Raw genomic sequence first — 25,369 nt, 5'->3', positions numbered from 1 at the left:
AAGTCGGGCCAAACAAAATGTAGATTGGTTGGTTGCAGCTCTATTTTCAAAAATATAGAACTATGTATGCGGCTATTGTAGACTGAGGGGAGGTTGTATCAGACCAGATCTTTTTAAAGAACAGAATTACTCTGTTCTTTCAAACCATCCCTTTTCCTTTTACCTCATCGCCTCGTGTGGCTTTATGAAGATGCACGGCCAATTGTAAACCAGAATGCCCTTAGCGACCTTGACATAGATCCATATGAAGACTCGCAGGAACAGCTCATTACTATGACAATGCTGCTACTTAGCTAAGAGGGCTTTGTTGTGTCCAGAGTCAAAATGAAGAGACAGGACTGTGAGCAAAAAGTTCTGTTGGGTCATAGTTTGTTCATAGAATTCATTTACACTTTGTATGACACCCCACAACATTATTGTAAACTGTGATACTGATAAAATCACTATTATCAGGATTAAATTGGTGTAATCCTTAATTTTCCCAGGATTTGTCTGTTCACTTTCTGCACCACATCTGTAAATTTAACTGTAAAGTTTGTGTACATTGTAAGTCCATTTTTTATCTTATAGTAGATTTAAATAGTTTTTCTTTAATGCATGCCTGATTTGACATATCTTGCTTTTATTATTGTGAGTGAGTGTTCCATCGTAGAAAAGGTTTCAAGTGTAGTCATCTGGACACTCTTTTGAACTTCCATTCGAAAGTCATCCTCAATCTGTGGGCCTGGTCCGAGAACTGATTTTTATGCTACACCTCAGCCCTGATTGAAAGTAACGCATGCTCTGTGCTGTATGTGACGTATATGTACATAAAAATAAACTCCATGTGCGTGGTCTTACAGTGTTCGAAGTAGGTTGTTTCAGCAGCATTAATTGAACTTGAACTGCCTGTCACTGTGCTCCTTTAACATCACTTGACCTGCTCTACACCAGCTACATTCGCTTTAGAGTGCAAAAGCATCATCATTAACTGCTGAAGGAGAGCGAGCACTTACAGGTCTCACACACACATTTATTGCTTTTCCATTTGATTGTTCATTACCTGCAGCTCCAGGCTGGTTCTCAGGAGGAGGATCACATTTTAGTGGTGCGATTTTTGCGAGAAACAGTGAAATCCTTAGTATGTTATCACTCACTGGATCAGTCTCTCTCTTTTATTGGGTTTGTCTCAGTTTAAAAATGAAAAAATAAAGTTAAATTTTGTGTAGCAAGGCATTAACAATCGATGGTCTTTTTGCTTGTGTTTTTGAATCTGTATATTCCGTAGAACCATAATAATACATCATAATACAATTTGTTTTTATAGTTGACTTGTCACAATTACTCGGTTAATTGTTACAGCTCTAAAAAAATATTTTTCATGTCTTTTCAGAGTTAAAAATTCAGAGTTATAGAAATCCAATAGTAATTGAAATTCAAAAACTGATGAAACAAATCTGTCTCCCATAAAAAACATCCAGATAAAATTTGAAGTATTCACTGAAATTATATGACTTAATGTAGTTTGTTTTGTCAGGATCCCCAGGGCTTGAGCTGCAGTTCCGGGTGGACCGCTCCTTCCTGAGGCCTGGAGAGCGGCGCTGGTTCCTGCGGTACCTGGCCCTCCACAACCTGCATGTGGATGTGTGGGACGGTGACTCTCTGTTGCTGCTGGGCTCCACGGCCATCCCGCTCAAGGTACTTCATCTATGCCAGGCTGCCCCTTTGCCTTTGTTATCAACACTAACAGATCCTCCTATTTAAACCGTCAAACACGTCAAAGGACACATACTCTACAAAATTGACTTTTTTGAGCTTGTTGTTGTGGGACCAATGTTCTTGTAACTTTGGTCGCACAACAAAAACTTAAAATAACCTTTAGCCCCTGTAAAATAAAATTATGTTAGCGTGTGATTCTACTGCTGTGCACCGTTACCCCTGAACTTTGACCCAGGCTACTTCCATTAGCTTGTGCTAAAGATGCTAACTATGCTAGCACCATATTTAGTGCAGCGATCAAACGTCATCGTATGAGTTGTAAGGTAACTCTGGAGGTCCATACTGGCGATGCTGAAGTTTGATTGATAATAATAATGTGTTTATCCCAGTTATGCCCCTTCACCCTTCGTCTCAGCCCTACCCCTTCATTTTGTTCATTCACGTGAGACAAAGGGGTCCCATTTCTCTTTAGCAATGTGGGGCAGGACTAAGGCGAAGGGCTGCACACCCCTTCAAACGAAGCAAAACCAGATGCACACTTCAGACCAAGGGTAGGACGAGGCAGTGATCCGACGCAGATGCACGCACAGAGAAGACTTAGTCAGTGGGTTTACATGCAAATGATAAAAACTAATAGTTGGCTTTAATCCGATACAATCAGACATCTTTGTGTGCATGTAAACACCTCACTCCGATAGAAATCGACGTTCAAAATCTCAGATTGAGATACCCAGATTATGCGGTTGTGTAATCGCACTGAAACTAGACAAGGCTTATGCACATGCTCCACGGCCCACGCTGACGTATGACCCTGGAACAAAATGTGTTCGGGTACCAAGGACAAGACAACTTTCCCACTTCTTATCACTACATGTGAACACTTGTGTGCTGGAATCTGAGCAGATCATTGTAATATAGTTCTTGTGCAATTAGTTTACATTTTGTATTTTCTACATTGTTTTTAAATTTCTATTTACTTATATTTGTTTTTATATTTCTATTTTCATGTTTGAAGTGCAATTGCAAGTGTGCATATTTACATTTTAAATATTTATATTAAGTTTGTATTTTCTTAAATCGTTTCTTATATATAAAACACACCAAAGCAATGATTGGTTTTGTTCTTTTTATTACAGTAAATTTCTCACAACTGTACAAAATAGACAAAGCTGCCCTCAAAATCAGACACGTACATAGAATGGCTACGCAGAGGAATATTTGCCTCCATATACTCTGTTGGAACACGTCTTCTTTCCTGACCACCACCAGACACGATACTCTACACAACTGCACAACTGCTCAGTTTATAGAGAACAATGGTGGTTCTCATCTTGAGTGGAATTGGTGCTCGCACAGTCGATTCTTGGGGGCTCAAACACCTTCCATTAGTCCACAAAGTTTATCGAATGACCTGCGCGTCATTCGGAAATTCCGTTTCCATTCAGTGTTGGAAAACTCCTTCATCACGACCCTCTCCCACCAGTCTGTGCTCCGAACCCGCATCCAACAAGAACGAGAATTCCGGGTCAGTTATCTGCACAATAACTAACGCGGACATTACATACGAGATGAACAAAGCTGTACGACTATCCATCTTGCTGTTGTTCGAAAATGCGCGTGACAATTGTTTATATGTGACGCAAAAGGTCAACCGGAATGGGGGGGACGTATTAGTCCGCTGAAACGACGCACATCGCCACCTAGTGTTAGGAGGACTATACGTTCTTGTCAGGAATTCGACTTTCTCAATGGCAATATATTGACTGCCTCTGATATCGATACTGTATCATAAATGAGACTATGAAGAGCATTTCTGTGTCTGCACCTGTGTCTGCCCCACTCATCTGTGTTTACTGCACCTGCATTATTAAAGACCACACACTGTTCCCATCAGCTCTGCCACAGCTCTGCCGCCGTGCAGTGTGAGCAGCTTGTTCCAACACAGTAATAGAGTGAGACAGCGCTTAGCAACACTCACAACATGAACTGACAGCATGCACCTGTCCTTTGGGCATCGCGCTATGTCCTAGCACCGCATTAACCCTCTGCGCCGCTCTAACCCCCCGCTCTAACCCTCCACTCTGACCCTCCACTCAGACCCTCTGCGCCGCTCTAACCCTCCACTCATACCCTCCACTCAGACCCTCCGCGCCGCTGTAACCCCCACTCAGACCCTCCACTCTGACCCTCTGCGCTGCTCTAACCCTCTGCGCCGCTCTGACCCCCCCGCTCTGACCCCTCGCTCAAACCCCCCGCTCTAACCCTCCACTCTAACCCTCTGCGCCGCTCTGACCCCCCCGCTCTGACCCCTCGCTCAAACCCCCCGCTCTAACCCTCCACTCTGACCCTCTGCGCCGCTCTAACCCTCTGCGCCGCTCTAACCCTCTGCGCCGCTCTAACACCCCACTCTGACCCTCGGCCCCGCTCTAACCCCCCACTCTGACCCTCGGCGCTGCTCTAACCCTCTGCGCCGCTCGGCCCCGCTCTAACCAAGCCGCTCCAACCCCTCGGTCTAACCCCCCGCTCTAACCCTCCACTCTGACCCTCTGCCCCGCTCTAACCCTCTGTGCCGCTCTAACCCTCTGCGCCGCTCTAACACCCCACTCTGACCCTCGGCCCCCCTCTAACCCCCCCGCTCCAACCCCTTGCTCTAACCCCCCGCTCTAACCCTCCACTCTGACCCTCTGCCCCGCTCTAACCCTCTGCGCCGCTCTAACCCTCTGCGCCGCTCTAACCCTCTGCGCCGCTCTAACCCTCGGCACCGCTTTAACCCTTGGCCCCGCTCTAACCCTCGGCCCTGCTCAAACCCTCGGCCCAGCGATAACCCCCCACTCTGACCCTCGGCCCCGCTCTAACACCCCACTCTGACCCTCAGCCCCGCTCTAACCCCCCACTCTGACCCTCGGCCCCGCTCTAACCCTCAGCACTGATCTAACCCTCGGCCCCGCTACAACCCCCCACTCTGTTCCTCGGTCCCACTCTGTTCCTCGGCCCCGCTCTAACCCTCGGCCCCGCTCTAAACCTCGGCCCTGCTCTAACCCTTGGCCCCGCTCTAACCCTCTGCACCTCTAACGAGATAATGAAACAACGGTTAAAGAGTCAATCTAACATCCACATCAAACTAAATCTGGCACCAAGTTCATTGTCTTTCCTGCCAAATTACCAAAGGTGAAATTACTTAACACAAGGTTAACATCCAACGTGTAAACCTTAAGGGCCTAACTACCAAACCCGTCCCTCCTCAGCCCATGCTGCGTCAGGGAAAGGCTGCTGTCCAGGCCCTCCAACAGCTGGACGTTCTGACCACAGACTATATGGAAGAGGAGCCCCTGGGTACCAGCCGAGACCAGGGTTCCGACTGGCCCCTCAACATGCACACTGTGCTCAGGGGCCAACTGCACATCCGCACTGGAAATATAGGTAGGTCCCTAAACACACGCACGCAAGTACAATCAGTGGTCTCAGTGGTTTTTGCAGCATGTTCCTGTAAATTCAAAAATGTTTCAAAATATTCATCAACTGTCATGACAGCATTGATAATATCAGTAATACACATTACCTTACTCCCTTTGTTGTGCAGCACATTTGTACATCCATGGGATTGGGTCCTCTCTAACAGATGCAACCTATAATGGAATATTATTTTTGGATTTTATTTGACTATTAAGAGAATTGCATCGTTCTGACTCACCATTGCGCTGGACTGGCCCAGTGTTGTCCTTCAGGATGTGTAGATCAAACTGACGGCTTGTGAAGGGCCTGCAACAACAAATCTACATGTGACCAAGAAGCAGCGTCACACCAGGGGTGTCAAACACATTTTGGGCCACTGGCCGAATTTCGACGCTCAGGCTGGGTCACGGGCCGAACATAACATAAAAAATAAAACAATAGAAAATATAAACTTTATATAGCCTAGTAATAGTTCTATGTGGACACTGTTGCACAAGTCTGCAGCAGGTGAAAGACTGAGTCCATATTCATGCTGCAGCAGGAGCAGGAACATGGACATTTGATATCCATCCATCCATCCATTTTCTACCGCTTGTTCCCTTTTGGGGTCGCGGGTGACCCCAGTGACTTCGGGCCTTAGGCGGGGTACACCCTGGACAGTGGCCAACTTGTCGCAGGGCCAACACAGAGACATAGACATTACAGACAGTTCACTCTCACATTCATTCACTAGGGCCAATTTAGAGTCACCAATTTTACCTAACACATGCATGTCTTTGGACGGTGGGAGGAAGCCGGAGAACCCGGAGAGAACCCACGGTAACACGGGGAGGACATGCAGACTCCACCCAGAGAGATCATGTGATGTTGGTCTGGTCGGGGAATCGAACCCATGATCTCCTTCTTGGGAGGCAAGAGCGCTAACCGCTTTTGCCACCGTGCACATTTGATATGATTTCTAAAATATGAAATGTTGATATCACATGATATCAACATTTCATATCATAACTCACTATTTTTATAGTGTAAGCTTATCTAAGTGACACATTATTCATGCAGTGGATCAAATGAGTGCATTGTGTTTTTATCACAGTCATATTAGTGTGGACACAGTCAGTGCTCACAGCAGCGTCATGTATGAACATCACTCTGTCATGTTCATACTGTATTAAACTCTGACATGTGTTTTTTACCTGTGGCTTGGTCCAGGTTTGCACTGGTTTGGATGTTTTCCTCACAGAGCATCGTCACAGAAGTTTGTTTTCCTGTTGTTAGCTCCACATTAGTGGCACTTTTAGCACAGCTCTAAGCAAGCATTTACGATGTGTTTGCGATGTGTTTGCAATGCGTTTGCGATGCGTTTGCAATGCGTTTACGATGTGTTTGTGACGCGTTTGCAATGTGTTACGGCAGTTTCCTGTAAACAATGATCAAGTAAAGAGTAACCAGGCAATAACTTGAAGCAGAAACAGAGTCTCTCGGTCTCTCTCAAAAGGTGGAAGTTTATTCACGTGCACAGTGGATACACACCCTCTCTCTCCCTAAGACAAGGTCGTTCTGTCCCTACCTAACTTTACAATTTACAAAGTACACCTTTTATAGGTAACAAACAAACAAAAATAACATAATCACAACCCAAATCAGCTCAAAAAGAGATAGACCAGACTATCACGTCTGTGACGGTTCCAGCCATCTCTTCAGAGGTTTAATCAAAGACCATTTCCACACCGAATCCGGTCCTGACGCATTAATTGATGATTAAGAGGCGCCGGACAGTAGATATTCAGTATAATCAGGACCTCATATTCTTATCCCATCTGCACACAGGAGAAAACAACATTAGAATGACATGACATGACCCATTTTCTGCCATTACAATACCACTCTTTTGATTATCTTAAACCTATGTTTAATATCATATCATCAATCAATACCAATCAGAGAAAATAGTAATTAATGATTAATAACACAACAAAAAATGAATAATAACAATAATTAGATAAATTATCAAAAAAAAAATTAATGATTAAAAACACTAATTAATAAAATTGAACCCTTGAAATTAGTAATAAAATAATAATAATAATAATAATAATAATAATAAATAGATACAATTATTAATAAAAATATTAATAAAGTTAACCCCAGCTCCCCCGTCCCGAGACCCCCTCCACCGGCCAGGGAAAAACTACCAAACCTCTTTGGGATAAAAGTAGAAAACCTGAGTAGGAGAAAACTACAAAACCACTTTGGGATAAAAGTAGAAACCTGGAGGAATTCCACTGTGAATGGGGCTCAGGACGGACAGGCTGATGCTGACTTCTGGAAAAAAAATGCTTGATTAATTTCATCAAAATAAAGATTTCAGTCTATCTCTTGTCTTAATTTAAGTCATTACAATTTCCCTTTGAATCAGTGATTTCAAAAACAGTTTAAAAGAAATTAATAAAACTGTTAAAGTTTTATTTGCCTCCGCTCTTGTTTATGCCGTTACTGGCTTAAGGTCTCATTCCCTTGATGATTGAATCATCATCTAAATCACTAATGTAGCCTGTGTCTTGCTTAGACGCGTCTCTATCTGGCCCTGGAACCTGAACAGACACATATTGAGCAGAAACCATTTTACCAATCACTTTGAACAAACATGGGAGAACACAAGAAAACAGAATCAAGATTACCCCTACAATAATGCCAAAATTTATGAGCACGTCACGCCAGGAAGTAAGAGCCCATCCTAACACAGAAAAAGGGTGAGTGGCAGTGACAGTTTCAGATTCCATGAGATTACGGAGTTTGGTCAAGTTTGCGAGTCCCTGTTGGATCGCACCCCCATCCTCATCATTAGCAGGAATGTAGGTACAGCAGCTCCCTTTTAGTAAAGTGCACACCCCCCCACTGGAGGCCGTTATCTGATCCAGCACAATACAATTTTGAAGTGCTACTGCGCGAAGTGCATGCATCTCCTCTCTCTCTGCCTCGAAAGTAGCTAATGTTGTGTTTATAAAAGCAGTAAATCTATAGCTAAGAGTCTCCATACGCAACATCAATTTACCCACTCCCACACTTGGGAACAATGCAAATAGGACCTTTTCCCCCGTAGTCCAAATTTTATGGTCATCTGGCACGTCAGACCCCCAAACAGCGTCATGAGATGCCAGATCCCTTTGTGCCCGGGGTGTGTGATGTGGTATGCCGGATATTATGTATGAATGATCTGAAGGAATCACAGCTGCGCATCGGCCAACCCATCCCGCCGGAAGACATTCATACATGTAATATCCACAAAGAAACATGTACTCCTCTTTTGGAACGGTCCCTAAAATGTCTGGAACAGTGTAGTAAGGTGCACATGTGGTTTTGGGGCCCGCCTGAGAATTATTCAAGCGGGTGCTCAATTGGGTGTTGTTCACCAGATAAGTGCACGGGACATACACTGTGGAACAATATAAATCAGGGATTTGCCCTACATGGAGTGGTTTAAGTTCAGATCCTGGACCGATAGATAAGGTGGATGCAATAGTCTGTGCAAAGCATGTAAATTTAGAGCCAGGTCGAATGTGGACTGGTCCAAAAAGCGGCCCTAGTTTTACATTTTTAGGAGGTCTGATGTGAATCTGAGGTCGGAACTTAATCTTGCGTGGGAGAAGAGGAATCACCGCTCTCCACGCAGACCAAACTATCCTACTCAGAAGTTTAACATTATTTCTAGAAATTAGAGTGTCAGGTAACATGTTGGATAAATTAGGCACAGGGAGAGGGAGCACGTGTGGAGAGTTGGTTGCCATGGGCATGTGTGTACATACATAACAATCTCTCCGCTTGTGACTGTCGGCTACATATTTAGCATATCGATACCAATAGTTTAGTGTATAGACGGTGGAATGGTTATAAGTGTCTGTGAGAGACTCGATCTTGGATGTGTCGTCATAGTGCAGTGTACGAGTGTTACGGTCTACTCTGTTTTCTCTGTGGAGCCACATCCAGCTAGGCAGAGTGATAAACCATATTATTCCCAACGCCAGAACTATTGACAGACCCAGTGCATAAATCATTATTCTATAGTTCAGCAACCTGATGTTGAGCTCGACCTTTCCGTCGGTCAGATACCATTTAGAGCTCTGACGCTCCGGGGGACTCCTCCCCCCAGGAGGAGCCGGGTGAGCCTCAGGAATCATGAAGACGATGGAGACAGTATTTGTGTAGATATTACCAGACGATGCAGAAAAACGTGGAGCTTTAAACCACGCCGCGTTTTGGCAACGTGCCCCGTGCTCGGAGCACTCGATCAGTGGGCTCTGGTGCCTTTCGAGGTTTACGACCTGCTCGGACCCTGACTTTCTCGAACTTGAGATCGTTGCAATTCAAAGGTCCCACGACGTCCTCAGTGGTTGCCCCTTGTGTCCGACCCACGAGTGGACCGACACCCGCGTTGCCGTTGATCTCCGCAGGTGTGCTGAAGATGGCTCGGCAGTGAGATGCGTGAACCCAGGTGCCCCGTTCTGCGACTTTCACTGCGGTGTGAGTGATGAGGAGGACCTGGACCGGGCCAATCCACCTTTTGGAACACCACCTTTTCCTCCTCGGCTCTCGGATCAAGATCCAGTCACCTGGTTTGAAGTTGTGGAGGACAGCTTCTGCTGCCTTTGGGAGAGCGGCTTTCACCTGTACAGAAATTGAGGACAACAGGTCATCCAATTCTTTACAGTAAGCTAGCATTGAGTCGTCGCACAGGGAGGAATCGGGCAGATCTCGTGGCGGAGGTGGGTCGAGGCCTATGTTAGGTGGGCGAGCAAACAGGATTTCAAATGGACTCATGTTACATCTTGCCTGTACCCGCATTCTCATGTACATCAACGCCAGTGGCAGTGCCTTAACCCAGGAGAGTCCAGTTTGCTCACATATTTTGGTCAGTTTTGTTTTGAGTATCCCGTTACATCTCTCCGCGAGACCACAAGATTCCGGATGATAAGAAGTATGTTTTCGGAGATCAATGCCCAGAAATTGACCCACCTCCTCTATCACTTTTGCTACAAAGTGGCTGCTATTGTCACTTGAAATTTTTTCAGGAACGGCCCAGCGTGACACAATCTCTGTAATCAGAGCTTTAACCACTGCGTTGCTGGAGGCATGTTTACAAGGAAACGCCTCGACATAACGTGACCAGATGTCAACAAACACTAAACAGAATTTCTTGCCTTCTGATGGATTAAGCTCAATGAAATCCATTTGCATATGCCCAAAAGGTCTTTCTGGCGGTGGGTGTGCCGCCTGTGGAATTTGTCTTGCTCTACCTGGATTATTGTTTAAACAGATAGCATAAGATTGACAAAATTTTTGGGCATAAAAGGTAAAACCTTTCGTGAACCAATTCTGTCCCACAGCCATCACCATCCCCCCTTTTGACGCATGGTCCCGTCCATGTGAGATCAGCGCCATCTGCCTGAAATTTTTTTTAGGTAAACAGGTTTTTTTGTTAGGCCCAACCCAAATACCATTACACTTCACAGCCCCCGCCTTCTTCCACACAGAGATTTCCTCTGACGTGGAGAATTCCTGCATGGCTGATAAGGACTCTGGAAGAGAAGTGTTATTAGACACAAAACATTCATTTTGCTCTTGTCTGGAGAGATAAGATGCGGCCTTGGCTGCCTTGTCCGCTCTGCTGTTTCCCTGTGAAATTGGGTCAGTTCTGTTAGTATGAGCTTGACATTTGCATATAGCAATATCAGATGGGAGCAAGATCGCCGTCAGGAGTTCCCCAACTTGCGTGCAGTTCAGAATAGGCTTACCATCCGATTTCAAAAAGTTCCTGTGTCGCCACAACCCCGCCCAGTCGTGGCATACACCAAACGCATAGCGAGAGTCTGTGAAAATTGTGACGGACTGACCCTTCGCCAATGTGCATGCGACTGTCAGAGCCACCAATTCTGCAGTCTGTGCAGAGAAATGAGAGGGCAGTGGGCCTGAGGCCGCCACATCCCACTCAGAGCATACTGCAAAGCCAACACGGTTCTGTCCCGTGTTGGTGTCTCGAGATGCTGATCCATCTACATAAAAAACCAAGTCAAGAGTTAACAAGTGGCTCCTCTTTCAGATCCGGTCTCGGGGTGCACACCTGTTCGATTGTAGAAATGCAACAGTGAGCTTCGCCCTCTTCAGGGGTGGGCAAGAGGGTGGCAGGGTTAAGCTGTGTGCATCGTTTTACTGTGACGTTAGGTAATTCAAGCAAAACTGTGTTGTACCTGAGCCATCGGGAAGCAGAAAGATGCAAAGTTTTCTGTTCCAGAGAGACAGCATGTGGCACAAGCAGTGTTAGCTCAGCATAGCCCACCAGATCACGCGAGGCCAAGACCGCTTTTTCAGCAGCCGCCACCGCGCGTAGACATCGTGGCATGCCGGCTGCAACGGGGTCCAGCTTAGCAGAGAAAAAAGCCACAGGTCGCAGGGAGCCCCCGTGCGCCTGTAAGAGGACAGAAGTCATGCAGCCGCTGCGTTCGTCAACAGTCTGTGTGAAAGGTCTAGTTGGGTCAGGTAACCCAGAGTTGGAGGCTTCTGTAAAGCCATTTTCAACTCACAGAAAGCTTTGTCTGCTTCCTCTGTCCATGTCAGTTTGTCATTAGTCCTAAGGCCTTTTCCATGGATTAGTGCACCTAAAGGAGATTCCATTACAGAATAATTTGGAATGAACTGTCGACAATATGAACACATTCCTAGAAATGACATCAATTGTTTCTTAGTTATTGGTTTTGGAATATTCTGAATGGCTGAAACGCGCTTCGTAGTAATGCTTTTGCCATTTTTAGATATCACATGACCCAGAAATATTACTTCCTCTTTAACATATTGCAATTTTGAGAGACTGGCCTTGTGGCCTTCTGCATGCAAATGTTTGAGTAAGGTCACCGTATCTTGTTTACATTGGTCCTCGGTTTGCGAGCACAACAATATGTCATCCACATATTGTAGCAGGCAGCTACCTGGTGCCAGTCGCAAGGGAGCCAATGAATCTCGCAGCGTTGCATTGTACCATGTTGGAGAATGCACGAACCCCTGACACAGCCTTGTCAGAGTCCAGAGTCGATTCTGAAACTCGAAAGCAAACCAAAACTGCGAATCCTGGTGAACAGGGACAGAGAAAAAAGCATTAGCTAGATCCACAACTGTGAAATATTTTGCCTCTGGAGGAATCTGAGATAAGATAGTGTATGGGTTTGGCACCACAGCCACGACAGGTTGAACAGCTTCGTTCACTGCTTTCAAATCGTTTGTAAACCTCCATTTCTCTGGTACCCCAGGTTCGCTTAGTTTTTTAACCGGAAATATGGGGCTCCGTACCCCCCCCGATTTACAAGGAACTATTACTCCCGCCTCCCTCAGGGCTTCAAACACCGGAGTAATACCTTCAACCGCCTCTGGGCGCAGAGGATATTGTGGTCTACAGGGGTGAGCATCGGGGGATTTTGGGGTGTTCACCACGGGCTGACAACCTCGAATCAGGCCGACATCGGTTGGACTCTTAGCCCACAGGTCAACCCCCACCTCTCTTAGTTCTGGTATCGCCTCTGCCCCAGCCTGAGATAAAAAACAATCCGCTCCCGGAGCAGCGTATCTCTTATCAGTGGAAACACAGCGAAAGGAATGCAGAGGCGACAGTAAACACACCCGCCATGTGCCTGAAGACCGTGAAAATGTCACATTAGAGTTTGGAAAACTATCCCATTCCTCCGCCATAAAACATTGATGGACAAAATCCTGTACCTCCCCCCAATTAGCATTCTTTGGTTTTGATAATGCTACGTATAGATTTGAGTTTGACCGGCTAAAGTTTTTAAGTGAATCGGGGAGTGACACGGAGACAACAGAAAAGTCTCTACCCCAGAATAAATGTTCAGTCTTTAAAAAGTCCTCACAGCATTCATTCCAACAAGCATCAAAATCACATTCTATTTCTGTTGCATCTGTGGGCAAACAAAACGAGCACTGCAATTCTCTCACGTCCTTGAAATCAACATTCTCATTGTGTGTCACTTTCTCATAGGCTAATGAAATTAACTTAATTGAGGAATTTGGGGACAATTTCCAAAAATAGTCATATTCCGGAGCCTCTGTACGCTTTGCCAGAAAATTTAAACCATGTACCAATTCTCTGTTATTTGTGACCTGCAGGCCGTCTGATGTGGAGATAAGGCAAATTCCTAATCGACACATCAGATCCCATCCTATCAAGTTCACTGGACACAAAGGGGAATAGAGAAATGAATGTTTGAACGAGTGACCACCGACATCAAAACATGTTAAAGGAGATGTGAAATGCTCCTTCGTTGTCTCACCAGAAGCTGATAATGAAAATGTGTAACGACCCCCCAGCCGAGGTTTTTTCGTTAGTGCAGAACATTTAATCACTGAATTTGTAGCCCCCGAATCCACCAAAAAAACATTTTTTTCCCAGTTAACGTTCAATTGGTACTCTGGAAATTTAGCTTTAGCTTGACTAATTTTAGAATAGGTACCCTCCGGTACCACTGCACATGCCTCAAGATAGGTGATTGCGTGTGTGAGTTGTGCCAGGTGCATGTTACCCTCTTGCAGGTGTTGTTGTGGGTGTTGTTCCGGTGCGTGTGTCGTTGAGCCAGTCGTCTCTGCTGCGTGCTCGGACCTGCCCCCTTCCGCCCCCGCCAGTCAATCCGACCCCCCATAATGTCCAGGAGCTGGAAGAACTAAACATGGTTGAGTGGGCAGAGCTTGTTGTGATCTGAGTCCATGATTGGCCATGGGCAGTTGTCCGTTAGCATAGTAAGGTCCAGGCTGCATAGTGGGGAGAAAATGTTGTGGTCTGGGTACGTGGGGGGTCGGTGCGTGATTTGCTGTGGGAAGTTGATCGTTAACATAAGGTCCGGGCTGCTGTGGTGCAGCTGTGCAGTCTCTGGCAAAGTGTCCGAACTGTCCACATGTGAAACACGCCCCCCTACGTTGTTCTCGTCTCCCACGCCCACGGCCGCATTGGTGATGCCCCTCTGGTCTACCGGAAAAAAGTCTCAGTGTGGCCTCGTGTTGTTCCGTAGCCCGTTTCTCTTCCTTTTTTTTTGTGTGTCTTTGAGATAAGCTTTTGCGCATGACGTGCATATCTGCGCAGGTCATCGAGCTTGGGCTGGTCAAGTCCACCAATATACAACTTTTCCACTTTGGCAAAAATGTCTGGAAGGATGCCAGGGCAGAGGGCCCGACAAAGGCTTTCTTCATATGCTGAGCCCGGTGTGTCTACCATGCTACTCTTTTCTTTATACAGAACGGAGAATCTATGAAAATAGTCGTCTGTGGTCTCGTCTGGCCTTTGTTTACACCCCAGGAGGGCTTCAGGGTCATATTTGATTGGAAAGGCCTCAGTGATGGCCGTATTCAGCCCCTTTATAGCCGCAATGTATCCCACATTGTGTTCATAGACTTTTGGTTTGTCGGCCCGCATGTCATTAGGTGGAATGGCTCCTTTAATTTTTGCAAAATCGCTTGTCCTCAGAGCAGATAGTAAAATGTTTCTACATTCTAACCCGGAAGGTCTTAGCTCTTGGCAAAATTCTTCGAATTCTCTAGCAAATGTAGTCCCATTGGGCACTGGGTCAGGCAGGGCTTTGGAGTTGGCCAGGACCTCTTCTGGGCTCCAGGGTCTATAAACAAACATCTGTCCCTCCGGGCCTGCCACCTCCACCATTGGCAAGGACATGTGTGGTCCAATATCTTGTCCTGTCCGTAGAAGGTTAGTCCAGTCCTTTTCTACTTGAGCAGGTTTGGGTTTTTTGTATTTTACTTGCGTTGGCTCGATGCCCCCTGTGGCTCCGTCCTCCTCGAGTTCTGGTGGTGGGTTTGGGTGGGGTCGACCGCTGGGGTAGGCGTCCAGGTCGGTGTCGAGCAGCGCCGCAGAAAGACCGGTCAAATCTGGATAAAGAGAAGGCATAGACGAAGTGATCCGTTCTCCCAGTTGTGGCGGTGTGAGTGTGAGTGCGTGTGTACGTGGGCGCGCACCAGCCGTGTGTGTGCTGGTGTCTGCTATGCAATAAGGGTTGGCAGCAGTATGTGAATATTGCGGCGGTTTTCGACTCTCTCCTTCTTCCTCACATTCAACCTTCACAGTCAATTGTTTACATAGTCTCTTTCGCTCACGTGACTCAGCTTCAGTCTCCCACACTTTTACCCACTTCTCGTGTTTCCGCACCCACTCATAAGGCGCTGGCATAAGACGCTCTCTCTTCTTTCTCACACTTATAGTGCTTTATCTCCTATATTTTGTAAATATAGTTAGTATATTTTTTCTATTTTACTGTACGATAGGGACACACGCTGGAATAGTTTTTTAATTCAACTGTTTTTGACTTTTTTCGGCTGGATTTGAGCGTTTTTCGTTGCGTTCGTTGTGTTGTTGTGACGTGAGCTAGCCCACCAGCCCCCCCGCGCCCTCCGGCTGCGCTAAAGTACGGCGTGTCGTCGGTACACGTTTATATACACGTTTATATGAAAGAGGAACTTGACGAACGATCGGGACACGCACTTGAATCGCTTTAAATTAACTTGTTTTGACTTTATTCGGCTGGATTGAGTGTTTTCGTCGTGTCGTTGCGATGTGTCTTGGCTCTGAGTCCCCCGGCTCCGGCCCCGCCCCCCGCCCGGCGCCGTACCGCGTTTACACAAAGGAGGAACTAATGAAACTGCGGAGAACTGTCGTCTTACCCGGGGATCGTCACGTTATCCCGGCGGACATCCTAAGGAAAACGCAACGAAGTAGACGGGCTGGACGTAAACTCCGAGAGAAGAGAGGGACAAACAGGAAGTCGGTTCCCGCCGTAGTCATGGGTAACATGAGGTCCCTTCAAAATAAAATGACGGAAATAGCGAGCCTCATTCGGTCCCAGAGGATTTATAGGGTCAGCAGCGTCTTGATTTTCACAGAGACCTGGTTAATAGCAGAAATGCCAGACTCTATTGTAGGTTTGGACAATTTTCATCTGCTGCGGGCGGACAGAACGAGAGAATCCGGGAAGAAAAGAGGTGGAGGTCTGGCGGTGTATGTGAACACGAGCTGGTCCAAACCCGAATACTGCACAGTGAAGGAGCAGCTATGTAACGGGGATATTGAACTATTGGCTATTGGCATGAGGCCATATTATCTGCCCCGGGAGTTCTCACATGTGATTTTGATCGCAGTCTATGTGGCCCCGTCTGCCAATGCTGAAGATCCTTGTGAAGCACTGCTCTCCTGCACTTGTAGGCTGCAAGCACAGCATCCACAGGCTCTCTTCCTCATCTCTGGTGACTTTAACCACGCTTCTCCCTCTTCTGTTCTACCAACATACACCCAGTATGTTACCTGCCCCACCAGAGAGAATAGAACATTGGACTTGTTTTTTGCCAACACCAAGGAGGCTTATTCTTCTTCCCCCCTCCCTCCCCTGGGCAGCTCGGACCACAACCTTGTACATCTGAGGCCTGTGTATGAACCCATCGTGCGCAGGTAGCCTGTGGTGTCCCGTGAGGTGAGGATGTGGTCTGCTGAGAGCGAGGAGGCTCTGAGGGACTGCTTCAACACCACTGTCTGGACTGAGCTTTATGACCCACATGGGGAGGACATCAACACCATCACAGAGTGCATCACGGACTACATCAACTTCTGTTTTGAGAACATTGTTCCCTCCCGGACGGTGCGGTGTTTTCCAAACAACAAGCCATGGATTAACCGTGAACTGAAGGCTCTGCTGAAGGAGAAGAAGAGAGCCTTCAGGTCAGGGAACAAGGAGGAGCTGAGGAGGAAGATCAGGCAGGCTGAGGCCGGCTACAAGAGGAGGATGGAGGAGCAGCTGCAGCAAAAGAACATTCAGGGAGTGTGGAGGAGCCTGAAAACCATCTCGGGCTTCAAAATCCCCCCTGCCCAGACAGAGGGGGATCTACAGTGGGTGAATGATTTAAATGCTCACTTCTTGAGGTTTGATCGGTCACCCGCCCCTCCCCCTGCACAGCTGCATGCTCCCTCTTCCACAGCTGGACAATGCCCTGCATCTGTTCCTCTTTGCTTATCTGCCCCGGACCATCAGCTCCCCACTTCGCCTGGACTCACCCATCCCCCCAGCACACGGTCCCCCTGCCAACCACTGACTGTCACAGCAGCACAGGTGAGGAGTGAGCTGAAGAGGATTACAGTGAGGAAGGCAGCAGGACCTGATGGCATCAGCCCCAAGCTCCTTAGGTCCTGCGCAGATGAACTGTGTGGAGTTATGGAGCATGTCTTCAACATGAGCCTGAAGCTGAGGGTGGTACCACAGGTCTGGAAGACCTCCTGTCTGGTACCTGTGCCTAAGACACCGCGCCCCAAAGACCTCAACAGCTTCAGGCCAGTGGCTCTCACGTCCCACCTGATGAAGACACTGGAGCGGCTAGTCCTGGACCACCTCCGCTCCACCGTGAGCTCAGCCATGGACCCGCTGCAGTTTGCATATCGGTCTGGCGTCGGAGTGCAGGACGCCGTCATCTCCCTGCTGCACCGCTCTCTCTCTCACCTGGAAAAGCCTGGCAGCTCTGTGAGGATTCTGTTCTTCGATCTTTCCAGCGCCTTCAACACCATCCAGCCGCTGCTCCTGAGGGACAAGCTGGAGACGGCTGGTGTGGAGTATGACCTGGCAGAGTGGATCCTGGACTACCTCACAGACCGACCCCAGTTTGTGAGAGCCCGGAACTGTGTGTCTGACACTCGGACCTGCAGTGTGGGGGCGCCCCAGGGCACTGTCCTCGCGCCCTTTCTCTTCACCCTTTACACTGCAGACTTCAGACATGACACGGACAGCTGTGTCCTGCAGAAGTTCTCTGACGACTCTGCCATCATCGGACTCATCACGGACGACGATGACGCGGAGTACAGAGGACTGGAGCAGGACTTTGTGGACTGGTGTCAGCGGAACCACCTCCTCATCAACGCGGGGAAGACCAAGGAGATGGTGGTGGATTTCCGCAGACGCCACCCCACTGCCCCCTCACCAGTGAACATCCAGGGACGGGACATTGAGAGAGTGGACTCATACAAGTACCTGGGTGTTCATCTGAACCACAAACTGGACTGGACTCATAACACAGACGCACTGTACAGGAAGAGCCAGAGTCGGCTCTACCTCCTGAGGAGACTCAGGTCTTTTGGAGTGACAGGGCCACTCCTGAAGACCTTCTACGACTCTGTGGTGGCATCGGCCCTCCTGCATGGTGTGGCCTGCTGGAGCAGCAGCATCACAGAGAGGGAGAGGAAGAGGCTGGACAGAGTCATCAAGAAGTCCAGCTCCGTCCTGGGCTGTGCTCTGGACTCGGTGCAGGAGGTGGGGGACAGGAGGGTCCTGGCTAGATTCACATCTATGCTGGACCATGAGTGTCACCCCCTGCAGGACACTCTCTCTGCTCTGGAGAGCAGCTTCAGTGAGAGGCTGATCCACCCTCGATGTGTGAAGGAAAGGTTCCGTAGGTCTTTCCTTCCTGCTGCTGTCAGACTTTATAACAAAAACTGTTAGTACTGAACACTCGCAATACTGACCTAACCTAATACTGATGTGCAATTTTGTCATATGTGCAATTACTGTGAAATTCATGTGCAATGTATGTGCTGTCGTGACACATATTCATGTGCAATTACTGTCGGGATCACATGCAATGGTATTTATTTATTTATTTATTTGTCTATGGGAGTTTTTATTTATTTATAGGAGATCTTCTACTGAAAGTGTTTTTCAGACTTCCTATAAGTGATCTGTTCTTCTGTATCTACCTCTGTATCTACCTGCGTTGCACCAATGAAATTTCCCCATGTGGGACAATAAAGGAATATCTTATCTTATCTTATCTTAACCGACTCACTTGATACTTTTTTAGATTTTTTAACAGCTTCTCTTGTGCTTCCTCTAAGTTTGTTTTAAGTTTTGCAATTTGACTCATGCTTAAAGACCCTCCCACTGGGAACCCATATTTTTCAGTCCAAATCGGCAGGCATTCTAAACACTCCGCCCCATACTTGTTTGACATTATCAACATTACTGGTGTCTCAGGAATTTTTTCACACTTCGATTGATTTTTCCCCATTTTGTAACCGTATGTTAAGTCAAAATCACACGTCTGTGTTATGCTAAATCGTACCTTCCACTCTTCTTTAGTCTAGGGTCCACCACTCGCTAAGACTATTTTTACCCCAGGCAAAACTAGACTACAAGACAATTTTTAAATTGCTTTAGCTAGTGAAATAAGTGGGCTCTTCTCTGTAGTGGCCTTCTGCCTTCTGATTATGGTTATCTCGAGTGTGTTATAAAAACAAACAATGTCCTCCTACAGACACCAGTAAATGTAACTTTAGCAAAATATCACTAGAAATATTCAAAACAGATCCGAGAGTAAAACAAAGTACAATTTTTTTTTACAAAAACAGATTAATACCCTATGATTTGACCTAGTTGAGAGAGACAAAAAAAGACTCACCGCGGTGGTTGTTTTCGAATCCGAACGTCGGCGCTCCTCTCCTCCGGGCCGGTGACGCAGGCCTCCCGTCTCAAACCGTGGAGAATGGAGGCTGGAATGTGGTGTTCCAGGTGGCCAGCCCTGCTTCACACAAACCCCGAAAAGATGGACCGCCGCCGAAGGATCCGTCGTTCGTAAGACGCCAAATTGTTACGGCAGTTTCCTGTAAACAATGATCAAGTAAAGAGTAACCAGGCAATAACTTGAAGCAGAAACAGAGTCTCTCGGTCTCTCTCAAAAGGTGGAAGTTTATTCACGTGCACAGTGGATAAACACCCTCTCTCTCCCTAAGACAAGGTCGTTCTGTCCCTACCTACTTTACAATTTACAAAGTACACCTTTTATAGGTGGTTACAAACATAACATAATCACAACCCAAATCAGCTCAAAAAGAGATAGACCAGACTATCACGTCTGTGACGGTTCCAGCCATCTCTTCAGAGGTTTAATCAAAGACCATTTCCACACCGAATCCGGTCCTGACGCATTAATTGATGATTAAGAGGCGCCGGACAGTAGATATTCAGTATAATCAGGACCTCATATTCTTATCCCATCTGCACACAGGAGAACAACAAAGATATTAATTCCGTGACATGTCATGGCCTAAAACAACATTAGAATGACATGACCCATTTTCTGCCATTACAAATGCTTGAAAACCCCTGATCTACATTATCCATTGGCTATTGTAAAAGTATTTCTTTTGCGGATACTTTGAAATGACATTTTGCGGACAGATGCTGTTATTTTTTCATTTCTTGCCATTGTTGTTATTAGGTAAGATAAATAAATACCTCACCCAATGTGCATTTTACAATTGTATGTAGTATTTTCCTTTGTAGCAAAAAAAACAAATAATAAATCAACATTTATACAGCGCTTTTCTAACTTCAATTCAATTCAATTTATTTTTGTAACGACCAAAGCAGCAGTTGTAAGCAGTTCCTTAGACAAATGTCCCAAGCTCCCCTGTCCTTAGACCCCCCTTCTCAGCCAGGAAAAACTACCAAACCTATTTGGGAAATAGAAACCTCGAGGAGTTCCACAGTGAAGGAGAGATCCGACTCCCTCAGACAGACAGGCGGAGAACAGTTCTTCCAGGCAGATGGAGTAGACACCGCTTCTCCAGGTAGACCATTTCAAATGGATCCACAGGTTATCAATGTGCCTGTTCCATTCCCGGCAGGGAAGTGGGAGAAAAAGAACAGATTGCAAGTTAAATTGGATATGAAATATTTTTTGATAGAAAAAGTAGTCTTTAGCAGAGGATAGTGCTCAAGCTGCCATACTTCCCCCAGCATAGTTACTCCTACGGCAGCGTAACTGGGAAACTGTAGGTTTTAAGGTCTTAAATGAAGAGACTGTGACGGCCTCTTTAACATGGACCAGGAGCTGATTCCATAACACAGGAGCTTGGTAGCTAAACGCTCTACCTCCTACTGTACTTTTAGAGACTCTTGGGACCACCAGAAGGCCAGCATTTTGAGAGCGAAGAGCTCTGTTTGGATGATGTAGTACTATTGCATCTTTGAGGTAGGATGGGACCATGTCAAGTGTAACCCAGGTGATTTTCTGCTCCTGGACCGTTTCTGCCTCCGTTTTTCCTGCCTGGTCCCTTTGCTTCATTTTTGCCTGCCTGGTCCGTCTCTGCCGAACTATCGCGATACTTCGCTCACGTATCGCGAGATTTGCGGCGCTAAGCTCTTTAAAACATGGCCGTGCGCGGTTGTTTGGGAGGAGTGTGGGCCTCGAGGTTGTTAAGCGGCTGCAGGTAGGCGGTTAGCCCTCTAAACGTTACATTTTACGGATATTCTGCTTATTCACTGTTATGCCATCGACTTTGCAGATGCCTCTGCCTGTGATCTTGTGTTTTGTTTGACTGATATACTTAAAGTGGACCTGGTGAGTGCTTTGTTATTGTTCGAAGCTAACATGCTATGCTACTGTTGATTGAATCAGTTAACACGGACTTGTCAGCCGGTGCGGGCGCTGGCCAGGACTGGGGGGCCAGCAGAAGGTCGCTCCTGGGTATTTATCGGGCCGTCATGAGGGCGGCTATTGATTATGGCTGTATAGCCTACATGTCTGCGGCTGAGACTAACTTAAAGAAGCTTGATGTGGAGCAAGCCCAGGCCTTGCGCATCTGCTGTAGGGCTTTTAGGACCTCCCCTGTCTCTGCGCTGCAGGTTGAGTTGGGGGAATTGCCGTTACGGCTCCGGAGGCTAGAACTTCTGTTGGCTTACTGGGTGAATGTGCAAGGTCATACGAGCTCTCACCCGGTGAGGGACTTTCTCAGGGTTGATGGGGGGGCAGAGTGAGGCTGGCGGTATGGTTTTTAGCCAGGTAGGAAATGCGAAGGCGCGGCTTGCGGGGGTTGGTGATCTGCGTGTGAGCCCGTCGGTGGCTTTGTCTGCTATAGCTCCGTGGAAGTTTGTCCCGGCTCCTGTTGATGTTAGCTTGCATGGCAAGCTTAGAGGAGTCGCTGGGAGGGCACCGCAGTTTGCCGTTCAAGCGCTCATCGATAAGCACTCAGGTGATGTGTTTATTTATACCGACGGGTCTAGGGATCCTGAGAGTGGGCGTACTGGCGCCGCTTATTTTGTGCCTGACCTGGGGATGGCGGTCAAGAAGAGGTTGACAGATCGCCTTTCTGTTTTCACGTCGGAACTCATAGCGATACGGTTGGCATTGGAATGGGCGGAATCTGCTTTGCAGTGTTGCGACATTGTGGTGGCCTCTGACAGCCTTTCTGCATTGCAAAGCATTAAATCTGGGAAATCGGATTGCAGACAGGATGTGTTGAATGGCATCTTCTGTCTGATGCTCTCCCTGTCCAGGAAGGATGTGAGGGTTTCCTTCTTTTGGGTCCCTGCGCATGTGGGGGTGGATGGTAACGAAATGGCTGATGCACTGGCTAAACGTTCCCTTAGGCGGCCATCAATTGATGTGGCGGTTGAGTTAAGCAAATCTGAAATCAAGCCCGTTATCAAGAGTCATGTGGTCGGCCTTTGGCAGGAATTTTGGAGCCACTGTGTTACTGGACGGCATCTCTATCACGTACAGGATAGTGTGGGTCCTTGCGGGTCTATGGGCAGGAACGCGTGGGAGGAAAGGGCCTTCGCCCGCATGAGGATTGGCCATACTGGACTCAATTGGTCACTGAGTAGGATAGGCAAACACCCGACCGGTCTGTGTGGTCACTGTCGGGTGCCAGAGACTGTCGAGCATGTGCTGGTTTGCTGTGAGGCTTATGATAGAGAAAGGGCCGGGTTGGCCTTGTGGTTTCGGAATAATGGGCGGGAGTTCAATCTGCGGAACGTTCTGGCGATTCAGTCACAGGATTTGTGTCAGGCTGTGGTTGCTTACTTATGTAGCATAGGGCTGGGTAAACGTTTATAGAGGTGGGGGGTGTTGGAGACTGAGCCGAGGATGAGGAGCAAGAGGATGTTCTAACGCGCTTTGACTTCATGGGCCTAGAAACACCAAAGTGATGGAAGAAGGACTTCTAAAGGATAAAACGACAAAGACGTCCCATGACCTCATGGGCTTTGTACTTCCAAAGCACCGAACGTCAAAGAGGGAGAGGAAGATGAAGAAGAGTCTCCCTGGAATAAAGCTGGTTGGTCTCTGACACAACAACTATTCTAGTCACAAAGACATATCATGACCTCATGGGCTTTGTCAAAACACGGTCGCGGTGACGGGAGATGGCGGAGGAGAGTGGATCGGGGATGGAAGACGTTCTGGACGGCGTGGAGGAGCAGCCTTTTCTGCCTGCACGTGCCCGGAAACGTAAAAAGTCCCTTAGCTCGTCCGAGGGTTCTGGGAATGAGCAGCAGGATGAGGCTGAACCTATTGATGTCCGGGGTGAGAGCAGAGACTGTAAGGTGATCATAAAGCTTGCACAGGATAGTGCATCCTTTAAGGAGTGGAATTCAGTGGCATTGTCAAAGAGCCTAACTGTAGCTGTGGGAGTGATCAAGAGTGCGAGTGTCCTTAGAGATGGCTCGCTGCTGGTCGTGTGCAAGGACGCGGCTCAGCAACGGAAGGCGATTGGAACTAAACGTCTGGGTGGAAAGGACATTCTTGTGTCTAATGCTGAAAGAAACACGGTCAGAGGAGTTATCGTAGGTGTACCTACGGCGACGTCTGTGGATGAAGTTAAGGAGAATTTGACGGGAGTTACGGTGGTGGACGCTAGGCGTTTGAAGGTGACCCGGTTTGGGGTAAGATGTGACAGCTTGTCGGTAATGGTAACACTTGAAGGGAGGTGCCTGCCTAGTAAGGTGTTCATTGGGTACATGTGCTATAGCGTCAGGCCATATGTTCCGCCGCCCCTGCGTTGCTTTAAGTGCCAGCGCTTTGGGCATATTGCAGCGGTCTGTAGAGGGAGGCAAAGGTGTGGTAAATGTGCAGGAGATCATGAGTATGGGAAGTGTGACGTGGGTGCAAAACTGAAGTGCTGTAACTGTGGGGAAGAACATAGCTCTGCCTACGGGGGATGCAGGTTTAGCAAAAGAGCTGCTGAGGTGCAGAAAATAAAGGTCTCTCAAGGTATATCCTATGCAGATGCAGTCAAGAAAGTTTCAAGTAACGAGTTTAGAGTAAATACAGAGAGAGGAGCCAGCGCTGCTCCCAGCCAGGGCGAAATGAGAGAGGCCAGCGTGGCTCCCAAGAAGTGTGAAGGTTTCAAGAGTGGAGGTCCCAAGTGTGCAGGTTCCAGAATTAATGAGAATACCCTGGTTGTGGATAGAGAGGATTTTGTACTCTTTATGGTGGATGTTGTAAACTGTGCTGCTCAGACTCAAAGCAGAACTGAAAGGATCAGGATCATTGCTAAAGCTGCAGGGAGATTCCTTGGAACAAAGGAGCTTGATTGGGCAGATATAGAAAACAGGCTAAAGGCGCTAAATGGGAGTCGGAGTGATGGGGGTCTGCTTGTGGGGAGTCAGAGTGATCAGAGTGACGAGATGGGGGTGGTCTCCTGTCCTCGCCCAGTCTCGTAGACGCACGGCTACCAAGCAGCGACATCAGTGGTAATATTAAAGCCTATAGAATGAAGCCTGAAGAATAAAGCTGTACGGTGGAAGCACCGAACGTCAAAGAAGGAGAGGAAGATGAAGAAGAGTCTCCCTGGAATAAAGCCGGTCACAAAGACATATCATGACCTCATGGGCTTTGTAACACCAAAGCAATGGAAGGAGTACTTTTACGGACTACGACCCCATGGTGGATGTTAAACTGTGCTGCTCAGACTCAGAGCGGAACTGAAAGGATCAGGATCATTGCTAAAGCTGCAGGAAGATTCCTTGGAACAAAAGAGCTTCATGATGCATTGTATTTTTCCTCAGACCAAATGGACCAAACAAAGCCCTCGAGCTGGGCGCTAAAGGGAAAGAGGTCGACAACTTTGTGGACAAACTCAAATCTGAGGGTGAGACCATCATGACTTCCACCTCGGGCGCATCCGGCATTTTGCCGCCAGTCAATGTCAAGAGGTACAGAAAGTTCAATTAATGATCGCTCAGTTACGCAGTCGCACGGCAGATAAGATTACTTGGATCCTCTGGATTTTGTGCTCTTTATGGTGGATGTTGTGGACTGTGCTGCTCGGACTGAAAGCAGAACTGAAAGGATCAGGATGGTTGCTGGAGCTGCGGGAAGATTCCTTGGAACGGGGGAGCTTGGA

At 47.4% G+C, this 25,369-nt stretch overlaps 1 protein-coding gene across 1 annotated transcript in view; it reads left to right on the top strand.

Moving 5' to 3' along the window:
- nphp4 (nephronophthisis 4) overlaps positions 1–25,369 on the top strand; it is a 188,785-nt gene that overhangs the window by 28,900 nt on the left and 134,516 nt on the right. The window contains exons 4-5 of the mRNA XM_072450211.1: positions 1,517–1,677; positions 4,944–5,118. Of these exons, the coding sequence (XP_072306312.1) occupies positions 1,517–1,677; positions 4,944–5,118 (336 nt within the window). The remainder of the gene's footprint in view (positions 1–1,516; positions 1,678–4,943; positions 5,119–25,369) is intronic.

Source organism: Eucyclogobius newberryi, unplaced genomic scaffold (assembly GCF_026437365.1).
Source record: "Eucyclogobius newberryi isolate DKJ021-1_F unplaced genomic scaffold, fEucNew1.0.hap1 SCAF_17, whole genome shotgun sequence".
Classification (NCBI taxonomy): Eukaryota; Metazoa; Chordata; class Actinopteri; order Gobiiformes; family Gobiidae; genus Eucyclogobius; species Eucyclogobius newberryi.
This window is presented reverse-complemented; position numbering and strand designations above follow the sequence as displayed.